The sequence below is a fragment of the Medicago sativa genome, chromosome 4, assembly GCF_051527215.1.
Source record: "Medicago sativa cultivar Bolivia chromosome 4, Bolivia_mono, whole genome shotgun sequence".
NCBI classification, from domain to species: Eukaryota; Viridiplantae; Streptophyta; class Magnoliopsida; order Fabales; family Fabaceae; genus Medicago; species Medicago sativa.
Genome location: NC_140752.1, coordinates 19,485,288 through 19,499,630, shown reverse-complemented (window position 1 = coordinate 19,499,630; position 14,343 = coordinate 19,485,288). Strand labels below are relative to the sequence as shown.

The 14,343-nt window shown below is 32.4% G+C and overlaps 2 protein-coding genes and 1 pseudogene across 2 annotated transcripts; 1 reads left to right on the top strand and 2 right to left on the bottom strand.

The window, feature by feature from the left end:
- Positions 1-1,678: 1,678 nt before the first annotated feature.
- Positions 1,679-3,124, bottom strand: LOC146927015 (F-box/kelch-repeat protein At3g06240-like). Its single transcript, XM_085700430.1, has one exon. The coding sequence runs from the start codon at positions 3,078-3,080 to the stop codon at positions 1,968-1,970; it is 1,113 nt and encodes a 370-aa protein (XP_085556556.1). The 5' UTR covers positions 3,081-3,124; the 3' UTR covers positions 1,679-1,967.
- A 529-nt stretch (positions 3,125-3,653) lies between these two features.
- On the bottom strand, positions 3,654-4,724 carry LOC146927014 (F-box protein CPR1-like; annotated as a pseudogene).
- Positions 4,725-11,763: 7,039 nt separating this feature from the next.
- Positions 11,764-13,228, top strand: LOC146927013 (F-box/kelch-repeat protein At3g06240-like). Its single transcript, XM_085700420.1, has one exon. The coding sequence runs from the start codon at positions 11,770-11,772 to the stop codon at positions 12,907-12,909; it is 1,140 nt and encodes a 379-aa protein (XP_085556546.1). The 5' UTR covers positions 11,764-11,769; the 3' UTR covers positions 12,910-13,228.
- The last annotated feature ends 1,115 nt before the right edge of the window (positions 13,229-14,343 follow it).

The following is a 14,343-nucleotide window of genomic DNA, read 5'->3' as shown; positions in this document are numbered from 1 at the left end:
CTCTATATATACTCCTTGTATCAACTGATTCATTCAAGAGAAATGAAATTACACTTTTCACAATTTCCATAACAAGGGTTGTGGACAAACAGTTTTTAACTATTCTGAAAGCAAGAAATTAAAGAGTTCTACCAGCAAAATCCATTGTGGAACATATAAAATTAATGTTTTTGGAGTTGTCCTTATTACGAGTTAAAAGTTTGGAAGCTTTGGTAGTGGGATTGACATGCATCGCAGCCATTATCCGTGGTGTCTAAAAGTTACTTGTTACATGCATTTCTATAGAAGAATCTATCTCTTTCTCTATATATCTATAAAGATGAACATATACACACAAATTGAAAGTATAATTTTCAGAACCTATCTTTTTTAAGTGGAGTGTATTTCCCAATATAAGAGGACTATGAAGTCAACAATTTTCTCAGGATCAGAAAGGACTTTGATGGGTCCTGTTGAAAATGTTGCATTCCTAACAATTTTGAGATTCTTCATCTGCACAAGGTTTTAGCATCCTTTCAAACAGGAGCAATTGAACAAACATCCAGAAAATATGCCTAACAGATTCCTATGATTATGCTAAACTGGGTTTTCCAACTATGCAAATTGATTCTATACACTAATAATCTTCGGGAACATGATATGATGTGCATCATCTCATAGCAGCAAATCAGTTATATGTGTGCTGACATTGAACATAAATAAATAATGAGAATGCTGACATTGAACAAAGCCTAAAACATAATGAACATAAATAAATAAGAATAATGACGAAAATATGATTTTTTATATACAGGCTAGAGCAATATAAAGCATAAAAAATCATTCCTGTCAATTCCATATAACCACAATATATTATGGAGACTATAGGTCATAGGGTTACCCTGTTGAGTGATTCTCATTAGATATAAAACATCGATTGCTTGTCTATTCCATTTCACCATTTACAAACAATGAATGAATATCTTTCACCATTTACAAGCAATGATTGAATAATTTATCATCCAACAGATAGTCTATTCCATTTCACCATTTACAAACAATGAATGAATATCATTTCACCATTTACAAGCAATGATTGAATAATTTATCATCCAACAGATAATATGACAAGAAGAAATGAAATCAGGACTCCATCCAATTCATAACCAGTTTTCTCAAATTTTATCTGCCTTATAAAATTTCTCATTTAATAAAGAAAAGAAAAGCTTTTAGAGGAATGCTTGCATATATACTCTACATGTAAGGTGCACAATGAGATAATGAACCTTTTTATACTACTTTTCGTCAAGCTACTTCTTTATTCTAGCTTTAAAAGAATGTTTCCTCTAGTCCTCTAGTAGTATTTCCTACTGATATATGACTTTGCAAACTTAAGAAGAGAAAAGGACATCTAGATGTATGTGTTACATTTTAACAAAAAAATCTATCTTATTTTTGTTAAATTTAAACATGCATTGCAGATGTGTAAAAAAATCTGCTCAGTAAATATTTGCATTATACATTAAATGAAGCGTTAAGACATTAACTTGTAATTGCAACACTATTTATGATCATGGGGTGATTTAAATGTTTCTTATAATCTAAATGTCTTATGAATTCATGTGCAGTAGCTCATTAATTTGAAATTAGTTTTCTTAATCTTTCCTAGTTGAAAACAGAGAAATGGAAGGAGCTAAAGTTGAAAATTAAAGAGCGAAACCTTCTTTATCCTTCAACATGCAAAAACTCATCCAAACATTTACAATGCAATCCAGTTATACATACATAAATAACATTGAAGCATAAAAAGAAAGAAAGTTGTTAATATTTCCGACAAGAATATGACAAATAGTAAACTAATAAACATTTCATGACATAGCGGCTCAGCATATGTTACAAATGCAGCCACTCGAGTTCATAATACAATATAAATAAAACAATGAAGGAGAATATTTCAGAACCTCATTGTTCTTGTTTGTGTCATCTTCTTAAACAAGCTCATTGTCACCAGAGAGTGAAAGTAGCGACTCTGTATACACGACAACTTCGGATGGACTGTTGCTGAAGGAGTGATGCCCTAAAAACTGTCCTTTGTCATTATACTTCACCAATCTAATACCACCATATTTTCCAATAATATCACCATTTTCTGTAGAATACATAGGGTGAAAGTAGTCCGCAAATCTGGAATAGTACAGAGGGTTAAAGTAGTGACCAGGAATGACTTGCTGAGGAAGAACAAGAGTCTTAGTCCAAGACGAATGCACTTTGTATTCTTTCATCACCCATATTTCAATTGTATCATTATCAATATCCTTAACCCATATACTCAGAAATTCTCCAGATACCCACAAACCAGAATGTACTAATGCTCTATGATCAACATCATTTGGAAGAGGCATCTCAAACAATTTCCTTTCTATTAAATCAAAGCCAACGATGACATCCAAAACTAAATCACGACGCGAAGACAACCAATGAATAGCCCCATTAAAAACCACCCCTTCTCCTTCTCTATAATCGTCGCCATAAGGTAAGTGATTACCCTCGATTTCTTTCCAAGTATTGTCTCTAAACGAGAAAAACTCCAAATGTGATTGAGGAACACCAACTAAGAATGGATTAACTTTATTGGACAATAAAACCACCACATAATCATCTCTAGACTGATCATAACCAAAACCATATAGATTAATATACGCTTTCGAATTAAAATGAGACATAAGTATTTGTCTTTTCGATCCGGTGGATGGATTCCAAATGTATATGTTCCGATGACAGTACAAGAATATAAACCCTCTACATGACCCTTTAATTTCAAGGGGAAAATAAGAGTCTGGAAGGAAACAGTTAAAGTTGGGTGAAGCAGGAGCATCGTTAAGAAATGCATCGAAATCGATAGATCGAATTTCAGGAGATAGAGCTGATATGCATAAAAATCTACGAGTGTGTTTTGCAAAGTTAAGTTGGAAATGTGAATTTGCAAAGTGAGGATCAGAGATAATAGAAAACCATAACTTACAAATGCATTTGAAAAATATAAGAGACTTCACCGGTAACCTCAACAGAAATTGAATGATCAGTTCCTGAGGGAGATCCATGCTCTTCAACGTTACTCTTCACACTCTGCTTTGATCAAGCCTTAATTTTTCAAACGGTGCTGAAGACAAAATGAAAGCAAAAGACACGCAGTGGTAAAGAAAATATATCTACACGTAATGGTAGGAGAGAGAGAGAGAGAGAGAGTAGTGGGCTTGGGATCACATCGTTACAAAGGGTTAACTTACAAAACATTTAGAAATTTGCTATTTAAACGCCATTAATTGCTCACAGGCAACTCAAAATGTTAAATACGACAATCAAATCATTATCCTCGACCGCTCCCATTCACAAGTTACAACCCGTTATGCTCGTTTACAGGCTTCGTTTCCTGTGGGCGAAATGCTAATTGTAAACCTCCAACACTAAATTGTTTTCTTTTATGCTAAACTAGTAGAGCATTTACCGACGTTATTCGGGTTAGACATATAATTAAGGATGACCAAAATTCTGTATGCAAGATATCCTTACCACGAACCGATACAAGATGAATATCTTAATAGATACACATGAATAAAAAAAAACTTATTTCGTTACACATGAATAAACATTTCAAAACATAGCACCTCAGCACATGTTACAAATGCAGCCAATCAAGAGTTCATAATACAACATAAATAAAACAATGAAGGAGAATATTTCACAACCTCATTGTTCTTGTTTGTGCCATCTTCCTAAACATGCTCATTGTCACCAGAGAGTGAAAGTAGAGACTCGGTATACACGACAACTTCGGATGGACTGTTGCAGAAGGAGTGATGCCCTAAAAACCGTCCTTTGTCATTATACTTCACCAATTTAGTACCACCATATTTTCCAATAATATCACCATTTTCTGTAGAATACATGGGGTGAAAGTAGTCCGCAAATCTGGAATAGTACAGAGGGTTAAAGTAGTGACCAGGAATGACATGATGAGGAAGAACAAGAGTCTTAGTCCAAGACAAATGCATTTTGTATACTTTCATCACTCATATTTCAATTGTATCATTAGCAGTATCCTTAACCCATATACTGAGAAATTCTCCAGATACCCACAAACCAGAATGTACTAATTCGCTGTGATCAACATCATTTGGAAGAGGCATCTCAAACAATTTCCTTTCCGTTAAATCAAAGCCAACAATGACATACAAAGTTATATCATGACGCGAAGACAACCAATGAATAGCTCCATTAAAAAGCACCCCTTCTCCTTCTCTATAATCGTCGCCATAAGGTAAGTGAGTACCCTCGATTTCTTTCCATGTATTGTCTCTAAACGAGAAAAACTCCAAATGTGATTGAGGAACACCAACTAAGAGTGGATTAACTTTATTGGACAATAAAACCACCACATAATCATCTCTAGACTGATCATAACCAAAACCATATAGATTAATATACGCTTTGGTATTAAAAGCAGACATAAGTATTTGTCTTTTCGATCCGGTAGATGGATTTCAAATGTATATGTTCGGATGACGGTACAAGAATATAAACCCTCTACGAGTGTGTTTTGCAAGGTTAAGTTGGAAATGTGAATTTGCAAAGTGAGGATCAGGGATAATAGAAAACCATAACTTACAAATGCATTTGAAAAATATAAGTGACGTCACCGGTAACCTCGACAGAAATTGAATGATCAGTTCTTGAGGAAGATCCATGCTTTGAGCAACATTACTCTTCACTGTGCTTTGATTAAACCCTAAATTTTCAAACGGTGAAGAAGACAAAATGAAAATGAAAGACACGCAATGGTAAAGAAAGTATCTACGCGAAATTGTAAGAGAGAGTAGTGGGTTTGGGCTCATATCATTATAAAGAGTTAACAAAACATTTAGAAAATTGCTATTTAAACGCCTTTAATTGCTCAAAATGTTAAAAATAACTCTATCGAATTATTTATCCTCGACCGCTCCCATTCACGAGTTACAACCTGACATGCTCGTTTACATACATGAACATAAACAATTTTTTTTGTCAAAAAAAAAATAATGTTTTTTTTTGGTCAAATAGTCTAGTGACTGTAACTCCCATATTTTTAATAAATTAAATCCCATAGTAATTTTTTTAAAAAAAAAAAAAAACTTAAGTATTTTTTTGTGTTACTCTTTCGGTTCTCAGGAAAAGAGCCCTAAGAGAATTTTGGTTGTGTTGTAAGTAAATTCTTACCAAGAATTGTTTTACCTAAAAATCGAACTCGAGATCTTCAGAACAATTTATTCATTACCAAAGCTCATTAATCACTTAAACTCAATAAATTTATTCAAAAATAAGAGTTTCTAACTGGTATGAAACTTGGACAACATGATGTGACTTAACTTGACACATCAATACATAACAGAGCTACTTGACGGAGAGATAAAAAAAAAATTGCCAAATAGCTTAATAGACAATTTCATCTCTTACGATAAATAAAATATAAGATTTGAACTTCAACCCGTACACATTGCAATGTTTCTATCAATTAGACTATGCAAAGAGGTACTATGGAGAGAGTATTTTAACTTACCTTACAAAATTTAGGGAGCATCATTTACATTTTCAAAACAAAAAAACAAAATGCAGTTTACGGGGTGTATTGGATTAGCATTTTAAAAGACAATTTTTGCATGAAAAAGTCAGTGGATTTTAAAAGACTATGCAAGCCTTCAATGACTTTTAAGATTTTAAAAAATTCTCAAGATTTTAAATTTGGATTTCTATGGATTTATATACTAAGATTTTAAGAGACTACCAAAATTTCAAAGGATTTATGAAGATATTAATTGTGTTTTTCCTGAATGCTTATATGATGTTTACCTTTTCTCCAGCATCGGGTATTACTTTTAACAGACTTTGAAGCCAAGTATTACATATATTAAAAATGGTTCTATAGTACGTAGAGTCGTCTTAAAAGAAATAGTTTGGAGTAGAAGTAATAAATTGAACAGGGAGTTAAAATCTTCCGACAAGAAATTATAGAAGCCTCTACACTCATAACAAAGTAACAAAGGACCTTCCTGACTCTGTGCACATGAAAACTAATGAAAAAATGGAATTTTGTTGGACAACACGGAAAAGAAAATTGTGAGTCTCACAAAGTCTCACAAATTTTTGTGAGATTGTTGACTGAGTATTGTGTTCATATTTCTAACTAAAAAAATCTCATAAAACCCATTCTATAAAAGAGTGCATCAAAATCTTAGATTTTTGAATACCAACGGATATTTTATAAGTTGTGAGAAATCCTAATTGAATATCAACAGATTTTGTTGCATTGAAAAAAAAAAAGTCATGATTATCTTGATTGAATACCACACGATTTATTTATATTTTATAAAAGTCTTGATTGAATATCACAAAACTTTTTTATAATTAAAAAGTCTTTTAAATATCTCAATCTAATACTACACCCTCCTACTATTACTCTAGTTTTTTATCATATAAAAAATTAATGATCACAACATTTAAGAAATGAGTGAATAGTCACTTTAGTCCCTGACTCTGCAACTCATTGTCACATGAGTCCCTGACTCAAGATTAAATACAAAGAAGCCCCAGACTCTGCACTTCCATTATCACTTTAGTCCCTGACGTGAAATAATTCTGTTAATTGTGTCACAGGGACTAAAGTAAAAGTAGAAAATGGTCACTTTAGTCCCTGAACCAAAAAACAATATCCCCAACTTAAATTGAAAATCTCAAATCCCTAATTTATTATCTTATTTGACAATATTAATATAACATTTTTGTTTTGTTTTTGTTCAAAATATAGCATTCTTTTATTTAAAATTAAAAAATAGATAAAAAATTAAAAAATAGAGATTAATAATATCAGCATAATTTTTTTTTACACAATTGGTTTTTTTATTTTTTGTGGTGGCTGGGGTTTGAACCCCGGACCTTGCATATTTTTATGCATTGTCCATACCAACTGAGTTAAGCTCACGAGAACAATTGGTTGTTTAATAATTTCGACAAAGTTTTACCGTTAAGCATAAAAAAAATACATAAAATTTTCAATACAATTTATAGAGCATACAATATTCAGTATATCTGAAGAAGAAAAAAAGTCTACAACGTTTAAAAAGAGTCACATTTTTTTAACAAGAGAAAAAAGTCACATATTAGTGTATATTTTGTTTAGAGATTTAGGGATAACATTTAGGGATTTGAGATTTAAGTTGATGATATTGATTATTTTTCTAAAGTAGGATAGTACACCAATAATGGAGTGGTAAAAGCTAAGAAGCTCAGACTTCGACACGGACACCTGACACAACACATCGACACGCTAATGTAAAAACCACAGGATACCGACACCGCTACATATATATTAATTTATTTATACAATATCTAAATTGAGAATCAAAATACATACATATGCATCTAACTTGAGGAATTTATAACAAGATACACTAGTATTTTGTTGTTATTTATCCATATACTATCGAAAATTTAAAAACCTTGTAATCAACTTTAATGTCTATAACCCCTTATTGTTCAACATTTATCGCACATCTTTAACTCTTGAATCTACTGTGTGTGGAAGCCCAGATATTTGTCTTAGTTGTCCGACATGCCTCATATAAGTGTTGTATAGGTGTTAGACACCAGTTCAAGGAATGTCAAAGTAAAGATAAAAACAACTTATTTAGGACACTTGTGCGACATGTGTCGTACGAGTGTCATAGGAGTGTCAGACACCACTATACAACCAATCCTAGAGGTGTCCGTGCTTCATAGGGTTAAAGTATTTGAGCTTATGGTGTTCAGTGGCAGATTTTACTTCAGTGGCAGAAAAGACTATATATGAGGCATATCAAGATTCAAAATTAAATAATAATGACACTGAGTTAATGAATGGCGAAATTAATAAAGTTGTGGTGTTTGTATGGTAGGTCTTACAAGATCGTATACCTTTAAATGATAACTTTTTAAGTTGAGGAATCGTTGATAGTAAAAGTCATTTAATTTTACACACAGCACAAAATTTGGTATGATTTGCCATGTTGATAGAGTGAAAACAATATTTTACAATGAGGGTGAAAATCATTTCAAATTTTGTGGCGCTAATTAATCCATTGAGTAAGGGTTGTGGACAAACCGTTTTTAACTATTCTGAAAGCAATAAATTAAAGAGTTTTACAAGTAAATCCATAGTGGAACAGATAAAATTACTTTTTTTTCCCCTTCAAGAAATGGCATTTAGCCTATCCTGCTCACATTTCAACTATATTGAGTTGAAGTTCAAAGTTTGGAAGCTATGGTGGTGGGATTGACAGGGCAAAGGCATCGCAGCCGATATCCGTGGTTTGATTATGCTAGAACATATGAACGCAAATTGAAAGTATAAATTTCAGTATTTGATTATGCTCGTTACAAGGACAAATTTTTTAAGTGGAGTCGATTTCCCAATATAAGAGGATCTTCAAATGTTTTAGACATACCAACATCCTTTATTTTCTCAACATATTTCTGAATCATTGGCCTAATAACATGCTCCGGCTTTTTACCTTGATCAACCTTGTCAATAACATTCTTGGAGTGCAACCAACGACATTTACATACACTGTGGCTAATGATGTTACAATGCGAAACGAAAAATAGTAACCATTTGTAGACCACCTCCAAGTTGAAGGTAAAACCATATCTTTCTACCATAACTTCATTAAAAATGTGTCATAATAAACCAATATCCACTAAAATATGGGAATAGTGGCTGAAAACCTATTTTGCGTGGCAGCGTCTAATGTGAGAGGCGTAGCGATTGCACTTGCAATTTTAAATAAGGTGTATCCTGCCTATTCTCTTCTCTCAAGAAGGCTCCATGAACCGTATCCATAATTGAGCAGAGTTTGACGTTGTGTATAGGTGTTGAAGTCTTTCGTCCATTGAGAGAGACGAAGGACTCCCAACTTGAGGTTAATGGTGCTCATCGTCCAAGCTGAGTGCAAATCTTCATGTGAAGCAAAGGTGAATTCAATAAAATTAAAAAAAAACCTCTTAGCTTGTGTGCTTTGTTGATTTCTTTTTGTGGTATATTTAGGGATGACAATAAACCGAACCAACTCGAAAATAGTTCGAGACTCGATTCGGTAATTAATTCGTTGAACTTGGTTCATCAACCAAATGAGCCGAACTTGAGTTGAAAATAAAGTTCGTTAAATAAATAGTTGAACCTGAACTATGTATAACTCGGCTCGTTTGGTTCATGAACCAATATATATATATATATATATATATATATATATATATATATATATATATATATATATATATATATATATATATAAGAGTTCACAGAAAAGAGTTCCTAATGATATATCCCGTGAAGCCCCGATACTTCAAAATGGATGACGTATCGTATCCCCTGCGTATCCTGCACCGATACCTGCCCGATACTTCCCGATACGTATCAGGAGAGTATCCGAAGATTAAATTTTATTTTTTTAAAAAATAATTATCCAATACTTCCCGATATGTATCAGGAGATATCCAATAATTATCTTGCACCAATGATGTGTTCTTTTTTGGATATAGTGCTTCTTTTTTGGATCGATATAGTATGACACTAACAATGTTTCATTTGGATATAGTATAACACTGATGGTGCTCTTTTTGGGATATATACATTGTGTATGTAATTGACTAATTATTACTCTCTTAATCGTCATTATTATTTATATATATGTTGATGTGCTACGAGCCTATGACTGATTTTTTTTGTTTCTTAATATATTTATGTTGACTATGCCTAATTTTGTTACCACTTAGGGTCTATAATTATATTGTACATTTAATTATATAATTTTTTTTATTAACGTATCCCAGTTGTATCGTATCTTGATTTTTGAAATTTTTCCGTATCGGCGTATCGGTGCAGTATCGTATCCGTATCGTATTTCGTATCTGGGCTTCATAGGATATATCCTATTTATCCATACCACATTTGCACGAGTGAATTCACAAAAATAAAAAGAAAAAACTGCATGAGTGAGCGTAGGCTGCGTAGCTAACGAAGAAAAAAAAATCTAGCATGAACATACTTAACACATTAGTCCCACATCGGCCATTTTGTTGAACAACAAAGAGCAAGATGGCTATAAAAGAGCAGCTAGAAACATGTTTAACAAGTGGAAATTGATCAATAGTGTATTGATTAGTTCATAATGCTGCAATTCTTTTTTTGGTTACATTCATAGTGCTGCAATTCCTTTCCATGACAAAATTTCCTTTTATTCCTTTCCATGACAAAATTTCCTTTTATAATTTCTGGTTAACATTTCCCTTTAAATTTAAATGGTCTTAAAAACCCGTTTGAATTTTTTTTTTTTGTTTCATTTGAGTTTTTTTTTTCTCTTTTCTTTTATTTGATTCGAGTCAAACCGAGCTTTTTTCGAGTTTGAATCAAGTCGAGTTCAAGCTAGAAAAAAAATTCATGACAAACTCGAGTTGAATTTCGAGCCAATTTAATTTTAATCGAGTCAAGTTCAAATATGTTTGACTCGGTTCGACTCATTTTCAGCCTTAGCTATATTACTGTATTCAACTTTTGAGTTCGATTTTTTGTGTTGGGTAGAACCTTTTTTATGGTTAATACATTTCATTTTAACTTGTTAAAATAGGCATTAAACATATAATAATAGATAGTGAAAGTAGATGTATATTAGTACTATGTAAACATTATAAATGACGTTTAAACATCACTTGAGGCTCGTTTGGAATGACTTATTTTTGAACTAATGGAAAATAGCTTATGCAAACAAATAAGTTTTTATGTTAAATGATAAGTTTCCACCAAGGAAAATTGTATCTTCATAATACATAAAGTATTTTGAGAAACTTATGAATGATACATAAAAAATTATTTATTTGCATAAGCTATTTTATATAAACTAAAAAATAAGTCATACCAAACAGGCACTTAATGTGTCCTTGTAAAAACAAAAAGGTTAAATATGTTTTTTGTCCTTATAAGATTTTCAAATTTCAAGTTGTAAAAACAAAAAGTTTAAATATGTTTTTTGTCCTTATAAAATTTTCAAATTTCAAGTTTTAGTCTATAAAATTTTCCATCAATTTTCGGTCCCTATAAAAACTTCTACCGCCACTTATGGTTCTTGTTTTGATATCAAATTATGTGTATACTTCACAATTTTTAATGAATTTTTATCGCCATGTTTATAATAAAATATTATAACAATATCTTCTACTTAAAAAGTAATTTGTTTTAACAAGATATGAATTAAATCTGAATTTTTAGGCATCAAAAAATTAAAAATTCATATTTAATTCCTCACTTGTTAAAAAAAATAAAACTTTCGCAAAAAAATATTTCTATAACATACTAAACACGGCCAAATAAAACAAAATTTCAAAGAATACACATGATTTTTCTTAAATGCAGTGATCAAAAGTTGGGATGGAAAATTTGTGATGGACTATAAATTGATGAAAAATTTTATATGGATTAAAACTTGATATTTGAAAATTTTAAAGGGAACAAAAACATTGTAAAACAATATAAAAAAAAACACAATGTGTCCTTTTTTCTCCTTGGCTTTTTAATTCTGCACAAATCTTATCTTTCAACCGGCTCGATCCGGTTTTTTCCTGGTTTAATGACATCATCGTTGGTGTTTAAAACTCGGCTTATTAAAACACTGATAGAGTAAAATTAGGGTTTTTCATATCACGGTGAAGAAGAAGGCGATAGTAGAGAGCATGGAGAAGAAAAAGAACACGCTGTATCTTCCTCACGAATTGATCATTCAAATCTTGATGTGGTTGCCGGTGAAGTCTCTTATACGTTTCAAATGCGTTTGTAAGTCTTGGTTTTCTCTTATATCTGACCCTCACTTTGCAAATTCACATTTTCAACTTACCGCCGCAACTCACACTCCTAGAGTTATGTGCATATCATATCTATCTCATGAAATTCAATCTATAGATTTTGAAGCATTTCTTAATGATCATCCTGCTTCCCAGAACCTTAATTTTTCGCTTCCAGAATCTTATTTTCCGGTTGAAATTAGAGGTTCGTGTAGAGGGTTTATACTTTTGTATCGACTACCAAACATCTACTTATGGAATCCATCCACGGGATTTAAAAAACAAATGCCCGTGTCTCCTTTTGACTCCAAATTAGCAGCACATTGTCATCGTATTGGTTATGACCAGTCTTATCGCCTTCATATACTTGGTTTTGGTTATGACCAGTCAAGAGATGATTATTTGGTGGTTTCATTGTCCTATGATCCAATGGTAGAAGATGCTGTTTCAACACATGTGGGGTTTTTCTCATTTAGAGATAATAAATGGAAAGAAATTGAGGGTACTCACTTCCGTTACGATGTCAATCATAGTCGCAGAAAAGGGTCCCTATTTAATGGGGCTATTCATTGGATGGCTTTGAGTCATGATTTAGGTTGGAGTGTCATTGTTGCCTTTGATTTAACGGAACGAAAATTGTTTGAGATGCCTCTTCCAAGTGAGTTTGACTATGTAGTTAATTCTAGTTTGTGGGTATATGGAGAATTTCTCAGTCGATGGGCTATGGATTATGCTAATGATACAGTTGAAATATGGGTGATGAAAGAATACAAAGTGCATTCGTCTTGGACTAAAACTCTTGTTCTTCCTCTTCATGCAATTCCTGATCGATACTTTCACCCAATGTACTCTACAAAAAATGGTGATATTATCGGAGGAAATCTTGGTACTAGATTGGTGAAGTATAATGATGAAGGACAGCTATTAAGGCATCGCTCCTTCTGCACTAGTCCATCCGAACTTGTCATGTATTTAGTTGTCATGTATACGGAGTCTCTGCTTTCGCTCCCTGGTGGCATCGAGCAAGTGTAAGGAAGATCGCACAAACAAGATGACCGAGGTCGTGGAATAGTCTTAACCATTTTCTTCATAATTATAATTATATTGTATTATGAGCTGCATTTGTAGGGTAATATGTGTTTGATTGTATTGGTAACTGCATTTGTAATTGTAACATGAGCTAGTATGTAAATGAGCTCAACTGATATATCGTAGAATGTTAATTGGTTAACTATTTGTTATGCTTATTGGAAATATTGAAAAACTTTGTTTGTGATGTGTGACTTGCTGCTATTTATGCAGGTGTAACTGGATTGAATTCTAAATGTATGTTATTGATACCGCTTGAAAATGTTTTATATGGTAAATTAATCTGATAGGTTTATGTACGTTGAAGGAAAAAGTAATGTTTTGTTCTCTAATATCAATTGACTCTATCATTCTACTAACTTCGGCCCTGGCAATTTCTCTGTTTAAAACTAGGAAAAAAACTATTTAAAATTGGGAGGAGAGATTATTTGAGAAAGTTGGGAGGGCTGACTTAAAATTAAAACAAATCAAACTTGATGATGAGAGCTTCAGTCTTCTTGGAGAAGAGAGCTTTAAATTGCCAAAGATTTCACTATCTTCCACATATGGATCCCTAAACGAGATGTGGATGGAGATGGGAACAATATTATAATGACATAGAGAGACATTGTTGATTTGGTTTTAACTTAAATTTTGATATGTTTGTTGCTGGCTAAATTTTGATTTAGTTTGTTGTAGTCATGGATGATTTCAAGTTACAATTGTATTGTGTTGTCTAATACTGTCTTTCACGGTATGTTGTTCTATTTAGGTTGTTGATTATTTGCAAGGAAACACTCCTCAAATTGTTCTGACGACTCTGAGTACAAAGGAAGATTGTTTTTTGCAACGGATGACTTTTGGCTTGACCATTTGAAATTCATGCGATGTCGGGGTTTCTTAATGTATTTCCTCATGACCTGAAAAGCTTTCCCTTCTTATCCTTGTTTTGAATTTGTGTTTCTGAATTTATCTCTTTCCCTTCACTCTTTTGCATTGTTACAACACAATAATATTGTTTGAATCTAAGTTCTAGCTAAATTGACATGTGGCCTGAATCATAGATTTTCTTGCAGGTTTTAATTTTTCTGCTATTTTTGTGTTAGCTTGTATCATATTCATTATCATAATATTCTTCATCAGCCACAATTTCTCTTAATTCTTTTTGCTTTGTTCAGTCTTATTGTTATTCCTTGATTATTGATTCATGTGTGTTTGACCCTTTTCAACTGTAATAAAAGTGATTCAGATTCCAAGCCTTTTGTGGTTGAGTTCTGTTTTGCATTGAGGAGCTTGCAGTCGAAACGAAAGGTTTAAAGCCTTATTATTCAAATGTGATTCTATAGAATACATGGTGAAGTATTAAAAATAACAAAGTGCATGGATGCTCTTGAAACT